Consider the following 21,963-nt stretch of genomic DNA (forward strand, 5'->3'; position numbering starts at 1 on the left):
GAGACACTTTACAGTTGTTTAAACGACTGGTGAGGCGTAACACCACTTACCTCATGACCACGTCTCATCTCTGTCATACCAAAATTAAACTGCCTTGATGTTTTCGCCTTTGAATAGAGAGGAGAGTGTCTCTGGTGGGCTGGATAACATGCTCACAGGCAGCTCAAACATCTGTATGAGCTGGTCTTTCCAACAGACACCAGGGTTATCATCTACTACCCACCCTCGCTCTCCTGTTGCCATGGCAACCCCCAAAACACATCTATCCCAGAATGACATGTTTTCTCTATGAATAAAACGCCAAGAAACAGAATAAATGTCAAGAAACAGAACGAGAATAAATATTAAGAAAGAGAACGAGAATAAACGCCAAGAAACAGAACGAGAATAAACGGCAAGAAACAGAACGAGAATAAACACCAAGAAACAGAACGAGAATAAACACCAAGAAACAGAACGAGAATAAACACCAAGAAACAGAACGAGAATAAACACCAAGAAACAGAACGAGAATAAATGTCAAGAGAATGAATGACCATGAAGAAATGTGTTGCTTTCTACGTGCGTTCTGAGTTTTACAAAGAAACAGAAGAAAGTGGTTCAATATAGCCACTTACAAGTACTATACAGGCATAGCTATAGCCAAACCAAGAAGCAGACAAACATCAGCATAGGGATATGGTTTAATTGATGAAATAATGGAATGGATATGATAGAAACCTGATAAATGGTCAGGAAGTCCTGAGTATATTGTTAAAAAATACAACTTAAAACCATCTTCAGTCAGTCCTCTTTCAAATATCTATTTTACCCTGTAAAAATGTACAGTAGCGTCTACGTAGTGCAACTTCAAAATGAAGATAAAATGATTAAAACAATGTATAAAAGGCATTATGCTAACACCAAAGCAGCTCTTTGCCCCTAAATATGAATCAGCGAGAAGTTTGGAAGTGCCAGTCTTGTGCTGCAGTAAATCTGTTCCTGGACATGAGTTTCATTCAGCCTTCTCCACTGCTCTTCATCCATGGTTTACCAGCAGGTTCTGAAAACAAGGAGAGGACAACGTCAAATCACCAATACTTCAGATCAATACACAGCCCAACAACACACACGTCTTCAAACTCACTTCAGCTCAATTGTTATCAAAACGTCTACCAAGCCGCTGACCCCCTTTGGTCTTGTAAGGCGAGCACCATGATTTCCGCTCCTCTGTCAGACCTGTCCATTAGATAATGTCTGCCCCACCCCCTGACCTTAGTGCTGTGATGCTAAGGTCAGGGGTGTGAATAGCATGTGTGACTAGGGGGAGGAGTCTCTCTTCTAATCAGCACCCACCAAAAGTCGGCAGGAATGATGTCTGTGGTCAGGTCAGGTAATTGTAGTGATTCTCTCGGTGGGGCGGAACCACTGGCACTTTCATAGAAAGTACTCATAGATTACTGTTGGAGAAGACCTCTCCATCTCTGACAACAACAAAGAAGCATACTGTACAGCCACAGTTTGTCCATTCATTCAGAGAAAGAAGCAAGGATGATGGAAAGAAATTGGGGGAAAAAAATCATTAGGTTGTCAGTGATTGCCTTAGTCTTTAAAAACGTTTCTAGAATGTACCCACTGGGCAAAAACGGGTTCAATTAAATCAATGTTGTTTCCAAACCATTAAAAAAATAAATCTATGTGAATCCAATGACATGGTGACATTTTGGTTGATTTCACATTGAATTCACATTAGTTGACACCTCAACCAAATGAAAACTCAACGTTGAACTGACGTCTGTGCCCAGTGGGTACTGTAGGCTCTGACAGCATCATAACTAGATTTGGTGCACAAATTGGTTCCAGGTGATTCATAGAGCACTTCCTGCATCCTCATGTATTTATTTGGCCAGAGCTCTGAAAGCATCCAGACACTCAACAGACCGACAGGGCCAAGCATGGAGAGCAAAGTGCTGCTGCAGAGGAGGCAGGAATAACGGCATGTTACAGAGGTTCATCTGGAACAACGCTCGGAACCTTGGCAGGCCAGGCAGGATGCAGGCAGGATCCAGGCAGGATGCAGAATGGGATATTGACCTGCAGCGTAGTACACACTGAGAAGCCTGCCGAGACACACAGCCAAATCAGAGAGCAGCAGAATCAATACGCCTAACGTCATGACGAAGACCTCAACACATCCCATTAGAGCAGTGTGAGGTACGTGGCTGCTCGCCACAAACCAACGCCTCTGCCTGCAGGGAAAGTGTGTGTGTGTGTGTGTGTGTGTGTGTGTGTGTCAGGGAGAGACTTGCAGAGCGTGCCAATTAAGTTCCCACAGTGTGAATACAGGCTGTGCAAGTGTGCCCTTGTTTCACTTTATCTGGGGGGGATAGCTATTGACTAACTCTAACCCCAGTCAGAGCCAACACAATACCGTTAAACACACTTACAGACACATACACACACCTTCAAAATGTAATAGGTTCTCCTATAGCTCTCGTGGGAGCTATAGTTGTGTTTGAGCTGTTGTAGGGTCAGTCTTGATTAGCTAAGAGGTTTTCCTCAGCAGGAAGCTCTGACCACTGGGGTCCGACTGCAGCACGTTGACCGCTGACCTCTAAATAATCACCACAGTGATGAGAAGTCAACCCAGAAGAGAACATACAGTGGCAAGAAAAAGTATGTGAACCCTTTGGAGATTCCTGGATTTCTGCATAAATTGGTCATAAAATTTGATCTGATCTTCATCTAGGTCACAACAATAGACAAACACAGTCTGCTTAAACTAATAACACACAAACAATTATACGTTTTCATGTCTTTATTGAACACACCGTGTAAACATTCACAGTGCAAAAAAAAGCATGAGAACCCTTGTATTTAATAGCTGGTTGACCCTCCTTTGGCAGCAATAACCTCAACCAAACGTTTTCTGTAATTGCGGATCAGACCTGCACAACGGTCAGGAGGAATTTTGGACCATTCCTCTTTACAAAACTGTTTCAGTTTAGCAATATTCTTGGGATGTCAGGTGTGAATGGCTCTCGAGGTCATGCTACAGCATCTCAAATCAGGTTGAGGTCAGGACACTGACTGGACCACTCCAGAAGGCATATTTTCTTCTGTTGAGGCCATTCTGTTGTTGAGCTTCAATTGGCGGACAGATAGCCTAACATTCTCCTGCAAAATGTCTTGATAAACTTGGGAATTCATTTTTCCGTCTATGATAGCAAACTGTCCAGGCCCTGAGGCAGCAAAGCAGCCCAAAACCATGATGCTCCCTCCACCATAATTTACAGTTAGGATGAGGTTTCTATGTTGGTGTGCTGTGCCCTTTTTTCCTCCACACATAGTGTTGTGTGTTCCTTCCAAACAACTCAACTATAGTTGAATCTGTCCACAGAATATTTTGCCAGTAGCGCTGTGGAACATTCAGGTGCACTTTTGCAAACTTCAGACGTGCAGCAACGTTTTTTTTGGACAGCAGTGGCTTCTTCCGTGGTGTCCTCCCATGAACGCCATTCTTGTTTAGTGTTTTACGTATCGTAGACTCGTCAATAGAGATGTTAGCATATTCCAGAGATTTCTGTAAGTCTTTAGCTGACACTCTAGGATTCTTCTTAACCTCATTTAACATTCTGTGCTGTGCTCTTGCAGTCATCTTAGCAGGATGGACATTCCTAGGGAGTGTAGCAACAGTGCTGAACTTTCTCCATTTATATTCAATTTGTCTTACCGTGGACTGATGAACATCAAGGCTTTTAGAGATACTTTTGTAAACCTTTCCAGCTTTATGCAAGTCAACAATTCTTAATCTTAGGTCTTCTGAAATGTCTTTCGTTTGAGGCATGGTTCACATCAGGCAATGCATCTTGTGAATAGCAAACTCAAATTTTGTGAGTGTTTTTTTTACAGGGCAAGGCAGCTCTAACCAACATTTCCAATCTCATCTCATTGCTTGGACTCCAGGTTAGCGGACTCATGATTCCAATTAGCTTTTGGACAAGTCATTAGCCTAGGGGTTCACATACTTTTTCCAACCTACACTGTGAATGTTAAAATGATCTATTCAATATAGACATGAAGAATACAATAATTTGTGTGTTATTAGTTTAAGCACACTATGTTTGTCTATTGTTGTGACTTGGATCAAATTTGATGACCAATTTATGCAGAAATCCAGGTAATTCCAAAGGGTTCACATACCTTTTCTTGCCACTGTACATGCGAACTATGACCTCTGCGACTGTGTCTGGGAGTGATGTCAAATCGGTCTGATGCTGTTCTGTGTCCTAGAGGCAGAACTGAGCGATTTCCCCTTGGATAGGCCAGCTGCAAAGTCAAAATTGTCTATATTGCAAAAGTCTATGAAAACAAAAATGTGTTTTTTGGTCTTAATTTATGGTTAGGGTTAGGCATTAAGGTTAGCAGTGTGGTTAAGGTTAGGGTTAAAGTTAGGTTTAAATCAGATTGTATGACTTAGTGGCTGTGCCAGCTAGTGACCACTCTGCAGAGCTGCCTCCAGAACAAGATTCATGCCAAAAAAGGCTAACCTGCGTGTCCAGACAGAGCCATCTAACCAGCTGAAGGTAGAGAATGAAAAGGAGTGTCTGTACATTATTGATGATTAGACTCTTCTTTTCTTTCATCTTTATCAATTAAAAATAAATAATTATTTTGTAACTTCCATACTTAATTTATGGAAAGTGAATATATGCTGTATGTCACCGATACTCATTCAGTTTAGAAAGCAGTCAATTTTTAAAGCCAGGAACACATCTCAACCATCTGGTGACAACATTCCATCTGAGAGGCAAGTTATACAAGCCTGATTCCTCCATGGCAGTGGCAATGGCATTTATTTTCTGCTCAGATAGTTTTGGGGCATAAAGGAAAGGAACCGAGCACTCGTCCTTTCTCCATGGCCAAGGCTTAGCTCAATTGGAAATTCATCTTATCTGATGACTGGCAGGCAATTGGAATTCCTGGGCGATAACCTCCACTCCGCCACAGAGACAGGCAGGCAAGGACATTTTTTCCCAGAGATGTGATGCAAGTGCCTGTTTTTCCACTAAGAGCTTTCCTGTGTGGAGAGATAACTGCTCCTAGCCCCTGATGTATTATTTACTATTTTCCATGTATTATTTCTGATGATTGTATTGACGAGGAGAGGGATCAATTGCTTTGAAGTTGCACATGAAAGTGAGCACATTAACCCAGCCTTGAATGGGGAAGTCAGGATGCCACAAAAAACAACCAACACATTTATTTTATTAAAACATTTTAGAAAAGGGGAGAAATTATTTTGAAGGTACAAAGAGGAAATTGGATTGCATTGTGATGTGAGGGCCAGTGAGCCAAAGTGGCCAGGTGGATGCAGAGCGGCCAGGCGTTTGGCCTTGTTTAACAAAGCCAATCGAACCCCCCCCCCCCCCCCCCCCCCCCCCCCCAGGCAGGCTGTACATTTATCTCAGCTGGGGGCCTTACACAGCCTTTCACCCACGGGGATAAAACAGGGCCCAACCCCAGGCACAGGCGTTCTGGGAAATGCACTACAGAAAAGCCAGTATGCCGATTGTTCAGCATTTGAGGTGGCTTTCAACTCCACAATACGTGGGCCCTGGACCTGAGTTATGATCTGATCTATCACACAGAGAGACAGAGAGAGAGTGAGAGACAGAGAAAGAGTGAGGCTGGTGGCGCAAGAGGAGAGGCTCTGTGGAAAGGTCAGCCAGCAACCCCTGGAGCCCATTGTGTAGATCCCTCTACTGATGGATGTTTGAAATCTTTGTGTTGACGGTGCCGCCTGGGCCACAGCGCTAATGAAAGCCCAAAATGGTGGCTTTGGATTCATCTTGATGTGCTGTTCGATAGCACTCAGTGAAACAACAAAAGAGATGGAGGATAGAAAAGGGAAAGAGAGAGAGAGGGGAAGGGGTAGAGCAAGACAATGTTTAACGCATCACTGTTAATGCTAGACCACTTTGCTGAACCGTGGTAGAAACTACTCAAGAGGTGAGATATAGCTTTATCAATCGTCAATGTATTCTGGAAGGCATTTGGAAAGTATTCAGAACCTTGACATTTTCCATGTTTTGTTACAGCCTTATTCTAAAATTGATTAAATTGTTTTTGTTCCACACTAATCTACACACAATAACAAAGCAAAAAGTGTTTTGTTCTGCCCCTGAACAAGGCAGTTAACCCACTGTTCCCCGGAAGGCTGTCATTGTAAATAAGAATTTGTTCTTAACTGACTTGCCAAGTTAAATAAAGGTTCAAAATAAATAAAGCAAAAATAGTTTGTTGAAGCACCTTTGGCAGCGATTACAGCCTTGAGTCTTCTTGGGTATGATGCTACAAGCTTGGCACACCTGTATTTGGGGAGTTTCTCCCATTCTTCTCTGCAGATCCTCTCAAGCTCTGTCAGGTTGGATGGGGATCGTCGCGGCACAACTATTTTCAGGTCTCTCCAGAGATGTTCGATCGGGTTTAAGTCTGGGCAACTCAAGGACATTCAGAGACTTATCCCGAAGCCACCTGCGTCGTCTTGGCTGTGTGCTTAGGGTCGTTGTCCTGTTGGAAGGTGAAGCTTCACCCCAGTCGGAGGTTCTGAGCGCTCTGGAGCAGGATTTCATCAAAGACCTCGTTATACTTTGCTCTGTTAACCTTTCCCTTGATCCTGACTAGTCTCCCAGTCTGTGCCGCTGAAAAACATCCCCACAGCATGATGCTGCCACCACCATGCTTCACCGTAGCGATGGTGACAGGTTTCCTCCAGACGTGACGCTTGGCATTCAGGCCAAAGAGTTCAAACTTGGTTTCATCAGACCTTTTGGCAAACTCCAAGCAGGCTGTCATGTGCCTTTTACTGAGGAGTGGCTTCCGTCTAGTCAATCTACCATAAAGGCCTGATTGGTGGAGTGCTGCAGAGATGGTTGTCCTTCTGGAAGGTTCTCCCATCTCCACAGAAGAATTCTGGAGCTCTGTCAGAGTGGCCATAAGGTTTTTGTCACCTCCATGACTAAGGCCCTTCTCCCTCGATTGCTCAGTTTGGCCGGGCGGCCAGCTTCAGGAAGAGTCTTGGTGGTTCCAAACTTCTTCCATTTAAGAATGATGGAGACCACTGTGTTCTTGGGGACATTCAATGGTGCAGACATTTTTAGGTACCCTTCCCCAGATCTGTGCCTCGACACAATCCTGTCTTGGAGCTCTATGGATAATTCCTTCAACGTCATGGCTTGGTTTTTGCTCTGACATGCACGGTCAACTGTGGGACCTCATATAGACAGGTGTGTGCCTTTCCAAATCATGTCCAATCAATTGAATTTACCACAGGTGGACTCCAATCAAGTTGTAGAAACATCTCAAAGATGATAAATGCAAACAGGATGCACCCGAGCTCAATTTCGAATCTCATAGCAAAGGTTCTGAATACTTATGTTAATAAGGTATTTCCGTCTTTTATTTTTAATACATTTGCATGTATTTCTAAAAACTTGTTTTCACTTTGTCATTATGGGGTATAACCACTAGGTAGACTAGTGGTTAGAGCATTGGGCCAGAAACCGAATGGTTGCTGGGTCGAATCTCCGAGCTGACAAGGTAAAATCTGTCTTTCTAACCCCTGAACAAGGTAGTTATAACCCACTGTTCCCCGGTAGGCCTTCATTGTAAATAAAAAATTGTTCTTAACTGACTTGCCTAGTTAAATAAAGGTTAAATAAAATAAAGATTGATGAGGAAAAAAATGTATTTAATCCATTTTAGAATAAGGCTGTAACGTAACAAAATGTGGAAAAAGGGAAGGGGTCTGAATACTTTCCAAATGCACTGCGTGTGCCAGCTTGACAGTACTCGAGGTTGGAAAGACCGTACAGTATATGAGACGGGGGGCTTTCTCTGGTCCTAACAAGGGGCTTAGCAGCTAATGGGCAGGTGAGGTGAAGCTGAATAAATTAATGTGGGTTGAGAAAGCGAAAGAAACAGAGTGAGAAATGAGAAAGACGGAGACTGAAAGAAGAGAAGGAGATAAAGAAACAGAGAACCAACACACCCTCTCTGTCACCAGTAAATGTAATCTCACAACGCCAAGCAGAACATTTTGAATAATCCATAGCGACAAAACAGAGTGCAAAAATGAGTGCTTATAATTCCCATTATAGTAGTGCTACTGTAGTGCACAGCACAGCCTAACAGGCCCAGCAAATTACAGTACAGAAAAACAAAAGACAGACTCTTTCATGAACGGCAGGGGAGACACTTTACATCAGTGGCTGGGTGAAGAGGTTAACATTGTGATTGTGATGGGGGCTGGTGTCATGACCCTAGCCCTTTCAGTGAGTTGGCTAGCAGAGATGTGAACAACCCCCTTATCCTGTTAGGAGGGGGGGCAGTTTTATAACTTAACCCCCACATCATAAATTCCATGAAGAGACTCTCCCTGGCCATGCAGTATGGAGAGAGAGAGTGTTTCACAGTAGAACAAAGGAACTGCCAAATTCTACTACATTCCAATATTTGAGAATTGAACAATATCCATATTTTGGAGAATGTGTAAACGTTCGGTGGAGAAGCCAGCTACGACCCAGTCCGTTTTGTTTCATGTTTGTGACCTCATGAAAGACAATACAGCCACATTACCCTAACTTTGTTTATACAGGTTCCTCATTTATGAGGCTTGCACCTAATTATTGTATAAAATGAATGAGTTAAGATGAAACTACTTGTGAAATGATGTATTGTGATGTTAACCTTTTAAAATGAGAGAATTTGCCTTCATTGTAAAGTTTAACTGTCAGGAGCCACGCCCCAAGTGAATAGGCATTGGTTGTAAATTATGAACCAACCCCTTTTCTAAATAAATATAAAAGCCCCCGTGACCCAAAGTCCAAATACGGGAGGACTTGTCCTCACGTTTAAAAAGGGCTAATTCTAATTTCAACCCTACAGGCCAGGAAACGTGAGATCTTGCGCTACACGTGAAATGGTATGAACTCTGAACTATTGATCACCCAAGAAGAAGTGAGTCCTAGATGACAGCCTAACAGACTGCAGCTGGAAAGGTAGTAAATCTAGTGCGAGAACACTGATCGACGTGGACGAATCTCCAGAGTGAGATGAACCTCTCAGACCACGCATACCTCGGTGTAAGCTGAGGTGGTTCAGGTTTGAGCACCAAAACTAGAAAACTATACTACGTGGAGCATTGGCTACACGGCTGGAAATGGTTAAACTCTGAGACTATCGATCCCTACAGAATAAGAGCAAATCTTAGATACTAATTACTAGTCTGCAGCTAGAAATGATGTAAACCTGGGATGTGAATACCGACAACCGCCGAAACATCTACTCTAAGAACCATGGACGCCTGACGTATCCATTTCAAAAGACACTATCAGGAGCCGCCATCATGAGTAGCCAGAGACTCTCTGATGAACTGACCGATGATTCCAACAGAGAAGACAACAACTACATAATGGCGTAAATATATTGATTGCAATTATTCCCGAATGAGCGAGCGTTCATGTGCAAAGGATTAGCATTTCAATGAATATAATTATCCACTGTGTGTAGTGATCCATTTTGTCTTTCCAGCTCTCTCAGTTCACACCCCTTTCCTTTGTCCACCAAGCCGTCATATCGGTTTAGCCCACTAGGGGATCTTCCCTATCATTGTTAGTAACCAATATCTACTGTTTGTTTGTTATGCATTTCTGTGATTATTTAGTTAGTTAGTAAATAATGATTAAGCCAACTGGTGTATGGATGATTCATAGTTTAGGCTGGGTTCGTGCAGATAACCAACAATTTACAACGTTTGGAATGAGACTGACGTGAGGTAAAGAATTATTAATTAATTAGAAGACTAATTGATCAGATATTAAAATATCTGAAGAGTTATATTAGGAAAATTATAACTTTGTAATCTGAAGATTTTCCGTGGTGCCCCGACTTCCTAGTTAATTACATTTACATGATTAGTTTAATCACGTAATAATAATTACAGAGAATTGATTTGATAAAATAACAGTCTTCACTTTTAATGACGCCAAAGACACGACAGAGGTTATGAACCAAATGAAGAGGCCGGGTTTTAAGTTGGAAGACTTTAGTGACTTCAGAGATACATTGATCGTTTTTACTCCAAACAGGCAGAGATGCGCACAACGTCTTGTAATGTGATGGAGAAAACAAATCGATCCACTTGTACATTTACCTCACTGTTTTTGTCTGTGGAAGAAAAACATGATTGTGACTTGCCTTGCTCTAGAATACCATTATAACAGAGATGTTCCAGTATACCCTTTCCTTGAACAATACTTAGGCCCTGAAACCAAACTATCATTATAAAACACACATTACATAAACCTTTACAATTGTTGGACTAAATTGGAAACAAATTTTCCCCCGATGCGCCGTACTATTCACTAGTCAAGTGTGCCGTCGTTATTGCATGTTGTGTTGTCTGAAAACAATGTGCCGAATAGCAAGGTGACGCCAGAGAGATAATGGTCTTGGATCTGATTGGCTGCTTCTCCGAGCCTGGATCAATTCATGTCTGAAAGGAGGGAAAGGCTTTTTATGACGACACCTCAGACAATAAGAAAATTAAACCAGTGAATCCACTGTGAAGGAGTGTGAAAGAAAGAACGAGGAAGAAACATAAAAGAGAGATATACAGGGAGTTCAAACACAAACAGAAAAACACAATTACAGCTCCTGCCCCTTATACAACATCTCTCTCTCGCTCGCACTCTCTCTCAGCACACGAGTGGAGAGAGCGAGGCCAAAGTTTCCAACCTCCGACTGCCGTGTTTGACTTCACACACTAGTGTGCTCGCCGCGCTGGGGATTCACATTGAAATAATTGGAATGATTCTCCACTGCAGGCCTGCTTGACTATGCCTCTACCGTGTGTGTTGCTGTGTGTTCTGGGCTGCAGTCAGATAGATAACTAGTGATTAGGGCCAGTCCCTCCCCAGCCTGGCTCCTGCCTCTTTAATGAGGCTCTGCTGAGGGCCACATAGAGCAGAGAGGGGGCTCTTCAGTCTAACACACTGGACTGGCTCTCTCTCACAGGGCGATGGTCTGGCTGTCAACACTGTCACCCTCTTCACTGGACACTGACTGAATCACAAGAGGTCATAGAGCTGGGACAGCCTCTTCACCCTACACATGGATGGAACACTAACCTATGTAATTGCCAAAGAAGACTGAAATAAAACTAAGTGAAGAAAGTATAGTGCCACTAGACAGGGAAACTTTGTTGTACAACTTGTCTTGTTGTCCTACTTATGCTCTTGAAGTTTTGCATCTGGCAAAAGTTTTACTGGTGTGAATTTAGACATACATCTGCAAATTATAACATACTGTATGTGAAGAGTATTGATGATTAGTTAATTAGGCTTTGGCTGTAGAATTGTAGTTACTTATCTGGATTCAGCTATAGAAGTGTAGCTACTGGTCTGGTCCATATTCAGCTGTGTGTGGAGCAGTGATTACTGCAGTGTGACAGTCTGGTTGGACAGAAGCCTGCGGTCTGTATAGGCCCTGTGCAGCCAGGAACACATTGCTCTTCATTAAGACTGAGTGATGAGGGACCTGGACTGGCATCCCTCTCCTCTCCGTGTCCCTCTGCTGTCCATCTCTCTTCACCTCCTTAAATAGCACTACTCTCTCTCACTCCCAGCTCCTCCATCTCCTGCCTTAAGAGACCTAGTCCATATATTTATTCTCTTTCCCGCTCTGTTTCTTACCTCTCCCCTTTATTTCTTATCTGTTGTTTTTATTCCTATATTTCTTCTCATCTCTCTGTTGACAGGGTGTTAACAGTGTAATATCTGCCCTGCAGCATAAGTTCAATCTAAAACAGATCAATAGGTTTTTCTCACTTGAACTTTGGTTGTCTGATTAAAAAACATCAGCTCCCTCAGATCTACTGTAGAACCATACTTACGTCATCCTGGGGAAATACAGAGTTCATTTGCCTTGACTTGATCTGTTCACACATCATTAAAGACTCAGACACAGCATACACTCCCATTAATCATGTTATTAACAGCCCTCGATCACTGGGGCCCGCCCAAGGCTACAAAGCAGATAGATACCACTGGTGGTTGACCTGCCGGCCTGCTGTTGCGGTCTCTCTACTTCCATAAACCAGGAAGGGTCCAACAGCTTGGGTAGTTAACCAAGCTGCTGGGAATATTCTGCCCTTGCCAACGGACTGAGTGGATCGAACATAATGCACTCAGTAAATCTACAAAGTGTGTCCTGATGGACAGTGGAGCTGACGGCTGATGGCGAGGAGCAGGTTTGGATGCGTGCGTGTGCGCACTAGAGAGAGAAAGTGAGTGAGTGTGTTTGTGAGGCTGACAGGATTAGAGTAGCGCTGGCAGAGGAGCTTGTGTGTCTCAGAGACCTATGACAGGCAGGGGAGAAGACGGTAACCCCAGGGTCTGAAATGAAAATAAACTTGCCGCATCGACAACAGCGCAGGGCAGCCAATCAGAGAGCTGAGGCTGCAGAATTGTCAACATCAGGAGCTCAGGTAGGTTAAGACATGAGGTGGCAGCTTCAGTACAGCACAGGGACAGGTCAGAACTGAGCAGCACACCATTAGAAAAAGGCAGACACAACCTCAGTAACAAATACAGACTGTCCTATAGGCCAGGAGTTCGCAAACGTTTTGCTTTGTGAACCACCAATGAAAACATACCTAGACCAAAAGAATAAGTAAAGAATTGATTTATAAAAACTTCTGATTGAAAACATTTAACCGATGATAGATTTTCCTGTGACCGATCTTAAGAAATGTAATGTATAATAATGAAATTACTAAATGACATCCAGCGACCCACAGTTTGGGACCCACTGTAAACAAAATAACTGCAGTTCCATAAAACATAAAAGGTGGTGAATATCACTCCATGTGGGTAGGTACATCCAGCTTCTGGAAAAAGATGCACAAATATACAGTTGAAGTCAGAAGTTTAAATACACTTAGATTGGAGTCATTAAAACAAGTTTTTCAACCACTCCACAAATTTCTTGTCAACAAACTATAGTTTTGGCAAGTCGATAGGGACATCTACTTTGTGCATGACACAAGTCATTTTTCCAACAATTGTTTACAGACAGATTATTTCACTTATAATTCACTGTATGACAATTCCAGTGGGTCAGAAGTTTACATAAGCTAAGTTGACTGTGCCTTTGAACAGCTTGGAAAATTCCAGAAAATTATGTCATGGCTTTAGAAACTTCTGATAGGCTAATTGACATCATTTGAGTCAATTGGAGGTGTACCCCTGGATGTATTTCAAGGCCTACCTTCAAACACCGTGCCTCTTTGCTTGACATCATGGGAAAATCAAAAGAAATCAGCCAAGACCTCAGAAAAAAATGGTGGACCTCCACAAGTTTGGTTCATCCTTGGGAGCAACTTCCAAACACCTGAAGGTACCACGTTCATCTGTACAAACAATAGTATGCAAGTATAAATACCATGGGACCACGCAGCCATCATACCGCTCAGGAAGGAGACGCGTTCTGTCTCCTAGAGATGAACGTACTTTGGTGCGAAAAGTGCAAATCGATCCCAGAACAACAGCAGGACCTCGTGAAGATGCTGGAGGAAACAGGTACAAAAGGGGGATGCTTGCAAGCCGAAGAACACCATCCCAACCGTGAAGCACGGGGGTGACAGCATCACGTTGTGGGGGTGCTTTGCTGCAGGAGGGCCTGGTGCACTTCACAAAATAGATGGAATCATGAGGAAGGACAATTATGTGGATATATTGAAGCAACATCTCAAGACATCAGTCAGGAAGTTAAAGCTTGGTCGCAAATGGGTCTTCCAAATGGACAATGACCCCAAGCATACTTGGGGGTCATTGTGGCTTAACCTGTTAGGGCTAGGGGGCAGTATTTACACGGCCGGATAAAAAACGTACCCGATTTAATCTGGTTATTACTACTGCCCAGAAACTAGAATATGCATATAATTATTGGCTTTGGATAGAAAACACCCTAAAGTTTCTAAAACTGTTTGAATGGTGTCTGTGAGTATAACAGAACTCATATGGCAGGCAAAAACCTGAGAAGATTCCTTACAGGAAGTGGCCTGTCTGACAAGTTCTTGTTCTTCTTGACTCTCTTTATTGAAAACTGAGGATCTTTGCTGTAACGTGACACTTCCTACGGCTCCCATAGGCTCTCAGAACCCGGGAAAAGCTGAATGATGTAATTTCAGCCCCTGGCTGAAAAACATTAGCGCCTTTGGTAAGTGGTCTATCAGAGGACAATGAGACTGAGGCGCGTGCACGAGGCGACCCCATGTTTTTATTTTCTCTCTCTTTGTACTAAAACACAGATTCCCGGTCGGAATATTATTGCTTTTTTACGAGAAAAATTGCATAAAAATTGATTTTAAACAGCGGTTGACATGCTTCGAAGTACGGTAATGGAATATTTCGAATTTTTTGTCACGAAACGCGTCGGGCGCGTCACCCTTCTTTACCCTTTCGGATAGTGTCTTGAACGCACGAACAAAACGCCGCTATTTGGATATAACTATGGATTATTTTGAACCAAACCAACATTTGTTATTGAAGTAGAAGTCCTGGGAGTGCATTCTGACAAAGAACAGCAAAGGTAATAACATTTTTCTTATAGTAAATCTGACTTTGGTGAGGGCTAAACTTGGTGGGTGTCTAAATAGCTAGCCCTGTGATGCCGGGCTATCTACTTAGAATATTGCAAAATGTGCTTTCACCGAAAAGCTATTTTAAAATCGGACAGAGGAGTTCTGTATCTATAATTCTTAAAATAATTGTTATGTTTTTTGTGAACGTTTATCGTGAGTAATTTAGTAAATTCACCGGAAGTTTGCGGGGGTATGCTAGTTCTGAACGTCACATGCTAATGTAAAAAGCTGGTTTTTGATATAAATATGAACTTCATTGAACAAAACATGCATGTATTGTATAACATAATGTCCTAAGATTGTTATCTGATGAAGATCATCAAAGGTTAGTGCTGCATTTAGCTGTGGTTTGGGTTTATGTGACATTATATGCTAGCTTGAAAAATGGGTGTCTGATTATTTCTGGCTCGGTACTCTGCTGACATAATCTAATGTTTTGCTTTCGTTGTAAAGCCTTTTTGAAATCGGAAAGTGTGGTTAGATTAACGAGAGTCTTATCTTTAAAATGGTGTAAAATAGTCATATGTTTGACAAATTGAACTAATAGCATTTCTAAGGTATTTGAATAACGCGCCACGGGATTCCACTGGCTGTTACGTAGGTGGGACGAAATCGTCCCACTGGCCCTAGAGAAGTTAAGGACAGGTAAGTCAAGAAATTTGAGTGGCCATCACAAAGCCCTGACCTCAATCCTATAGAACATTTGTGGGCAGAACTGAAAAAGCATGTGCGAGCAAGGAGGCCTACAAGCCTGACTCAGTTACACCAGCTCTGTCAGGAGGAATGGGCCAAAATTCACCCAACTTATTGTGGGAAGCTTGTGGAAGGCTACCAGAAACGTTTGACCCAAGTTAAACAATTTAAAAGGCAATGCTACCAAATACTAATTGAGTGTATGTAAACTTCTGACCCACTGGGAATGTGATGAAAGAAATAAAAGCTGAAATAAATAATTCTCTCTACTATTATTCTGACATTTCACATTCTTAAAATAAAGTGCTGATCCCAACTGACCTAAGACAGGGGATTTTTACTAGGATTAAATGTCGGGAATTGTGAAAAACTGAGTTTAAATGTATTTGGCTAACGTGTATGTAAACTTCCAACTTCAACTGTACCTAATACATTTGGGGTGGGCAATAGACACTGGAGCATTTACCCTAAAGGGAAAGTCTGCATGAAGCAGTCCAACACATTCAACATTCAACACAGGCTGGAGGTGTAAACTGCTGCAGGACAGGTGGAGCCAGAGGGAGGGTTTAAGGTACACTCACTCCTTCCCAAGTCTGACAGTGGGGCTTTGGGAATAATGCCCAGACTTGAACACAAAAGCCTCCATTGGCGGTCTATGCCAAGTCTGGGCTACAGGGAAGGGAGCGCACAGGGAGAAAACAGCATTAAAAGTTTCTGAGGTCTAAAACCGACCCTGGTCGTACTGCAACATCAATCCGGCATCAGACACGCTACCCTAACCAGTGCATTCTCATCGCTCCCTGTCTCTTTCTCTCTCTTTCTCCCTCCAACCTTTTTCTTTTGTGCTAAATGCAGGAAAGCTCAAAACATCTATCACCATCAAAGTCAGGGCATCTCTCTCTCTGTAAATTACTTGAGAATCCAGCGGAGCGTGGAGACGGATCAGGCAATCTCAACTCATTATCCGAGACAGGGACGATGGTGGGCGCCTCCCAGCCTCCTCCTAGCCTCACGCGCTCCCCTCCCCAGACGCCACCTCACTGGCTCCGCTCTGGCCTCAGACATCCCCTCTCTAATAAGGCCTGCCTCTGTTCCTCCCCTCTAACCATCACCTTAACCCAAGCCCATCTTCACCAAACAGAGGGGGAGATACACAACACACACACACACACACCTGAAGATGCCTTTTCTTGCTGAGCATTAATAAGGCAGTGTGTGAGGTCTGCAGTGGGTCTGTTCTGTCAGCCTCCTCCTACACTAACTTCAATGAAATCATACAGTAACTAGACTACACCTATTTCAGACCTGCAAATAATATGTTTATATGACCCCCTTTCAAACAAACCCTTATTGACCATTTATTTGCAGGTATACCCCGTTTATACATATCAGTGGGTAACTGGCAAATTGGGAGGGGTGGTGGTGGTGGAGGGGGGGGGGGGGGTGTTGTTAAACCATGGGGGCTGTTTGCATTTCAAATTAGGGAAGTGTTTATTAATTTACCTGCAACAAAAACAAATCAGAGAACCAGTCCCACAGAAACAATATTTTGGTTACATGGTCTGTAAAAATTCAGGAATCATGACAAGGTCTTTAGGTGGGTTTTATATTCCCCCTACGCCTTTCAGATGGACAAGAAAGCTGGTATAAAAATGCAGGCATGGTAAATTAGTGGGATTTTGGTCTGTGTATGAAATGGATACCAGCATTTCACAGGAAAGTCTTCTGGTTCCACACCATGTTTACATCAAACTGGCCTCAGACATGGATAGAAAACGCTCCATGAACTGATGACGTTCCCTGCTCTGCAAATTCAATATACTTTAAAATGACTAAAACCAAATCGAAACTCTTTTAGAAAGAGAGGCTGAATCCCAAATCACCCCTTCCCCTCGCCCCTCCATTTGCGCGAGCGTCCTCCAAATGCACAAGTGTCCCAAAGCTGAGGGAGCGAAAATTATGGAAGGTTAGGGGCTTATTAGATCCTCCGATTGCCACTTCGACCGAACCAGCTACTCCACCGGCTTCAGAGTGAAGTGGTATCCCATAACCACCTTATTTTTAGATTGTGGAATTTCACACAAAATAATGGAGAGGCATGCCTAATTATAAGCCACCTGTATTTGTTTGTGTATGAATTCAAGGCTTGACACATATGAAATACCTCCCAAATTAAATGTTAAACTGTTATGGTCCTAAACACCGTGCTTCTACATCTGCATTGCTTGCTCTTTGGGGTTTTAGGCTGGTTTTCTGTATAAGCACTTTGTGACATCTACTGAGATAAAAAGGGCTTCAAAAATACATGATTGATTGATGATACTGAGGTTTATAGATCTTGTAAAACGATAGGGGATATTTTTTCATTAGAATTTCATGCTCGTTTTATTATTTAAATGTGGAATATGAACTGCATCAATAAAGTCAAGAGTGTGTCCGGAAGTTGAAAGGTTAATTTGATCTCCTCGTCGCTCTTGAATTCCCCCTCTGAGTTATGTCAGCGACACGTGACAACGGAGGGCCCTCCAAGCGAGTTGGTAGGGACGAGGGGCTGGTTTGGGATTCACAGAGAGTCTCTTCAAAGGTATCCCGACTTCAAACCCCTATCTAGTTGGGCTAATGTAGAGAGAAAGTTCCTTGTTGGCTCAGATTGGTGCGATGGAATGGCACGCACACACACGCGCACACACACACGCGCACACGCACACACACACACACACACACACACACACACACACACACACACACACACACACACACACACACACACACACACACACACACACACACACACACACACACACACACACACACACACACAGGGCTGGAGGAGAGGAGGTTCACAGAGCTGATTAGCACATGCTTTATGAGTGCTTGCCAGGCAAGGAGCTGGAGCGCCCTGGAGCTTTCCTCAGTGTAGAGCCACACCAGACCAGAGCAGTGCAGTACGTGGCATGTATAGATTATCAAGTGCACTTTCAACTCTTACAGTAGAATATCATGCTACTAGTACACAAACTTCAAGGAACTGTCTCTATATCTAGGGGTAGCACTCTTGTGAAGAGGAGGCTTAAAAACTGTAAGGGAGACAGAGTTGACTTGGGGGCAGAGATGCTAGAAACCTCTTTACTTTGACTACTGCTTACACTCAGGTAGACAAGGTCCAGCTTCCCCATAGCGATGGAACTTAAGCTTCCGGGTGTTTTAACGATGCATCGTTCCTACAACGACCGAAGATGTAACATGAGGTTCCCAAAACACCACACAGAGAGAACGCTCACTAAGTGCGTTGTTGAGGCATGTGTCCATACTGACAGAATTGAAAGAAAAGCAGCACTGCTCTCAGATCAGCTTTCTCCATTAAAATCTTACCTTAACATTATAATTATTCCACAATACTAACGACAGATCAGATTCTAGAGGGATATTATCACCTATGGCTGCAAATATTGAAACAGCTTATTCTAATGCTTATAAGCATTCCCCTATAGCTACCCTATAATAACGCTCTGAATCAAGATTTTGCACATCATTTGCACACATCTTGTTAGACTACACGTCATGAAATATAATGAGGCAAAAATGGCAGACAATAGCGTACAATTAGCAAAATAAAACTTAATTGAATTAACATGAAATTCATTTCAATATGATTTAAATATGTAGCCTATACTGTATTGATCTTTGCAGTCATCTGGGTTTTCAGTTGAAGCCTCTTTTTATCCTAGGATTGTAAAAATTGCAAAGACATTGGTAACTTTGTATTTGTAGTCGATTTCGTTCTGAAGTTATCGGCAGTCACAGCGAGACCGATAAACTTGATTCTGTGTTAAGCAGAGATCTTCTGTGTTTAATGTGATGCAGAAGGGCAGAAAAGCATCTAACGTTGCACTTAGCTGTTCTACGAGTGGTCTGAGGCAGTCGGTAAATAACAAGCGCTTTCAAGTGCGACTTTAGTAACGATGGTTTTTGGGAAACAGCTCTGAGATTTAACGATGCTCAAACGAAGGTTCTAATGATGAATTTAGCCTTAAGATGCTTTGGGAACCTGGGCTCTACTTATTTGAAGCAGGGACAAAAATACAGTTCTATATTTACTAGATGTGGTTGGGGAAAAAAAGATGAACAGGTGAATTGACTATATAATATATTTAGCCATCTGTGTAGAAGAGGTCATGAAAACCTCCAGGCATCTACTGAATGAAAGCCTATAGTGAACACTGACCTTCTTGGCTGCGTCGATGCACTGCATGTACGTTTTGGCCAGGTCTGAGCATTGCAATGTCTGCTCCCGGTTCTCCTTGTAGCAGTTGAGGATCTGGGACTGCAGGTTGATGCACACAGGCTCGGTGTTCCTTGCTCTGTCGACACACACAGGTCAGGTGTCAGCCCAGAGGTCATCAAAGAGACACAGCTTAAGGATTTTTATTAGAACACAGCAAGCAACATGTCTAACATTACTACACTGTATGATCAGTCACATTGTATTTTTGTGAAAATCATTTCAGGTGATTGATGCAGTGATGAGCCATCATTCAGGTTTTGAGCCCCACATGCTTTGAGCCTCACCTGTTTAAAACAAATTCTATAATAATAATAATAATAATAATAATACTACATTTAAAAAATGCCTGTTTCGCAAGTAATTCTGGCATTAATTCGTGTCACATATCAGTTTAGCAAACAATGTAAAAAATGTAAAATGTCAAAATGTCCTTGAGTTAATAAAGAAGCCTAGCTCAGTGTTTTTTGTGGTGGAGGGGCAGCCAGGGAAAACAGAGTGTAGGCGTGGTTCATCTTCTCTGGTTGTGTGGTGATTGACACAGTTTGTGAGTAAATTGATGCACTGTCCACAGGACATGTTGATGCTACTGAACCAAGGCAGAGAAACCTTAACACTGCACATGTGATGCAGGCATGCGACATAGTCGCTGCTCATGTGCACTTAATTGCGGCTAAGTTGGTAGACATCTAGTATGTACATTCCTTTCCGACCGCAGAACTCCAGTGTGCTACCTCATCAATTTACACACAATACCCCATAATGACAAAGCAAAAAAAAGTTATACATTTAGCAAATTTATACAAATAAAAAAAACGGAAATATTACATTTTCATAAGTATTTAGACACTTCACTCAGTACTTTGTTGAAGCACTTTTGGCAGCAATTACAGCCTCGAGTCTTCTTGGGTATGATGCTACAAGCTTGGCACACCTGTATTTGGGGAGTTTCTCCTATTCTTCTCTGCAGATCCTCTCAAGCTCTGTCAGGTTGGATGGGAAGCATTGCTGCACAGCTATTTTCAGTTCTCTCCAGAGATGTTCAATTGGGTTCAAGTCTGGGCTCTGGCTGGGCAACTCAAGGACATTCAGAGACTTTTCCAGAACCAACTCCTGTGTTGTCTTGGCTGTGTGCTTAGGGTTGTTGTCCTGTTGGAAGGTGAACCTTTGCCCCAGTTTGAGGTCCTGAGCACTCTGGGGCAGGTTTTCATCAAGGATCTCTGTACTTTGCTCTGTTCATCTTTGCCTCGATCCTGACTAGTCTCCTACGGTAGTCCATACCGCTGAAAAACATCCCCACAGGATGATGCCGCCACCACCACCACGCTTCACCATAGGGATGGTGCCAGAATTCCTCCAGACGTGACACGTGGCATTCAGGCCAAAGAGTTCAATCTTGGTTTCATCATTTTTTTTTTATTTTTTTTTTTTATTTTTTGTCATTTAGCAGACGCTCTTATCCAGAGCGACTTACAGTAGTGAATGCATACATTACATACATATTTTTTTTTTTTCTGTGCTGGCCCCCCGTGGGAAACGAACCCACAACCCTGGCGTTGCAAACGCCATGCTCTACCAACTGAGCTACAGGGAAGGCCCAGATTCTCTGGTCATCAGACCAGAGAATCTTGTTTCTCATGGTCTGAGAGTCTTTAGGTGCCTTTTGGCAAACTGCAAACGGGCTGTCATGTGCCTTTTACTGAGGAGTGGCTTCCGTCTGGCCACTCTACCATAAAGGCATGATTGGTGGAGAGCTGCAGAAGTGGTTGTCCTCCCATCTCCACAGAGGAACTCTGGAGCTCTGTCAGAGTGACCATCTTGTTCTTGGTCACCTCCCTGACTAAGGCCCTTCTCCCCAGTTTGCTCAGTTTGGCCGGGCGGCCAGCTCTAGGAAGAGTCTTGGTGGTTCCAAACTTCTTCCATTTAAGAATGATGGAGGCCACTGTATTATTGGGGACCTTCAATGCTGCAGACATTTTTTGGTACCCTTCCCCCCAGATCTGTGCCTCAAAATAATCCTGTCTTGGAGCTCTACGGACAATTCCTTTTACCTCATGGCTTGGTTTTTGCTCTGACATGCACTGTCAACTGTGGGGCCTTATATAGACAGGTGTGTGCCTTTCCAAATCATGTACAATCAATTGAATTTACCACAGGCGGACTCTCAAACATCTCAAAGATGATCAATGCAAACAGGATGCACCTGAGCTCAAATTCGAGTCTCATAGCAAAGGGTCTGAATACTTATGTAAATAAGGTATCTGTTTTTATATTTAATACATTTGCAAAATGTGGAAAAAGT

At 42.9% G+C, this 21,963-nt stretch overlaps 1 protein-coding gene across 2 annotated transcripts in view; it reads right to left on the bottom strand.

The window, feature by feature from the left end:
- Nucleotides 1-665: 665 nt before the first annotated feature.
- Nucleotides 666-21,963, bottom strand: part of chchd6a (coiled-coil-helix-coiled-coil-helix domain containing 6a) — a 77,472-nt gene continuing 56,174 nt past the window's right edge. Inside the window, exons 8-9 of one of the 2 annotated variants that reach the window (XM_045695189.2) lie at nt 19,605-19,740; nt 666-1,042 (exon numbers count right to left, since the gene is read on the bottom strand). In XM_045695189.2, coding sequence (XP_045551145.1) covers nt 1,019-1,042; nt 19,605-19,740 — 160 coding nt within the window. In that variant the 3' untranslated portion in view covers nt 666-1,018. The remainder of the gene's footprint in view (nt 1,043-19,604; nt 19,741-21,963) is intronic. The other variant, NM_001141562.1, reaches the window with a different exon arrangement.

This window comes from Salmo salar, chromosome 15 (genome assembly GCF_965601325.2).
Source record: "Salmo salar chromosome 15, fSalSal1, whole genome shotgun sequence".
NCBI lineage: Eukaryota > Metazoa > Chordata > Actinopteri > Salmoniformes > Salmonidae > Salmo > Salmo salar.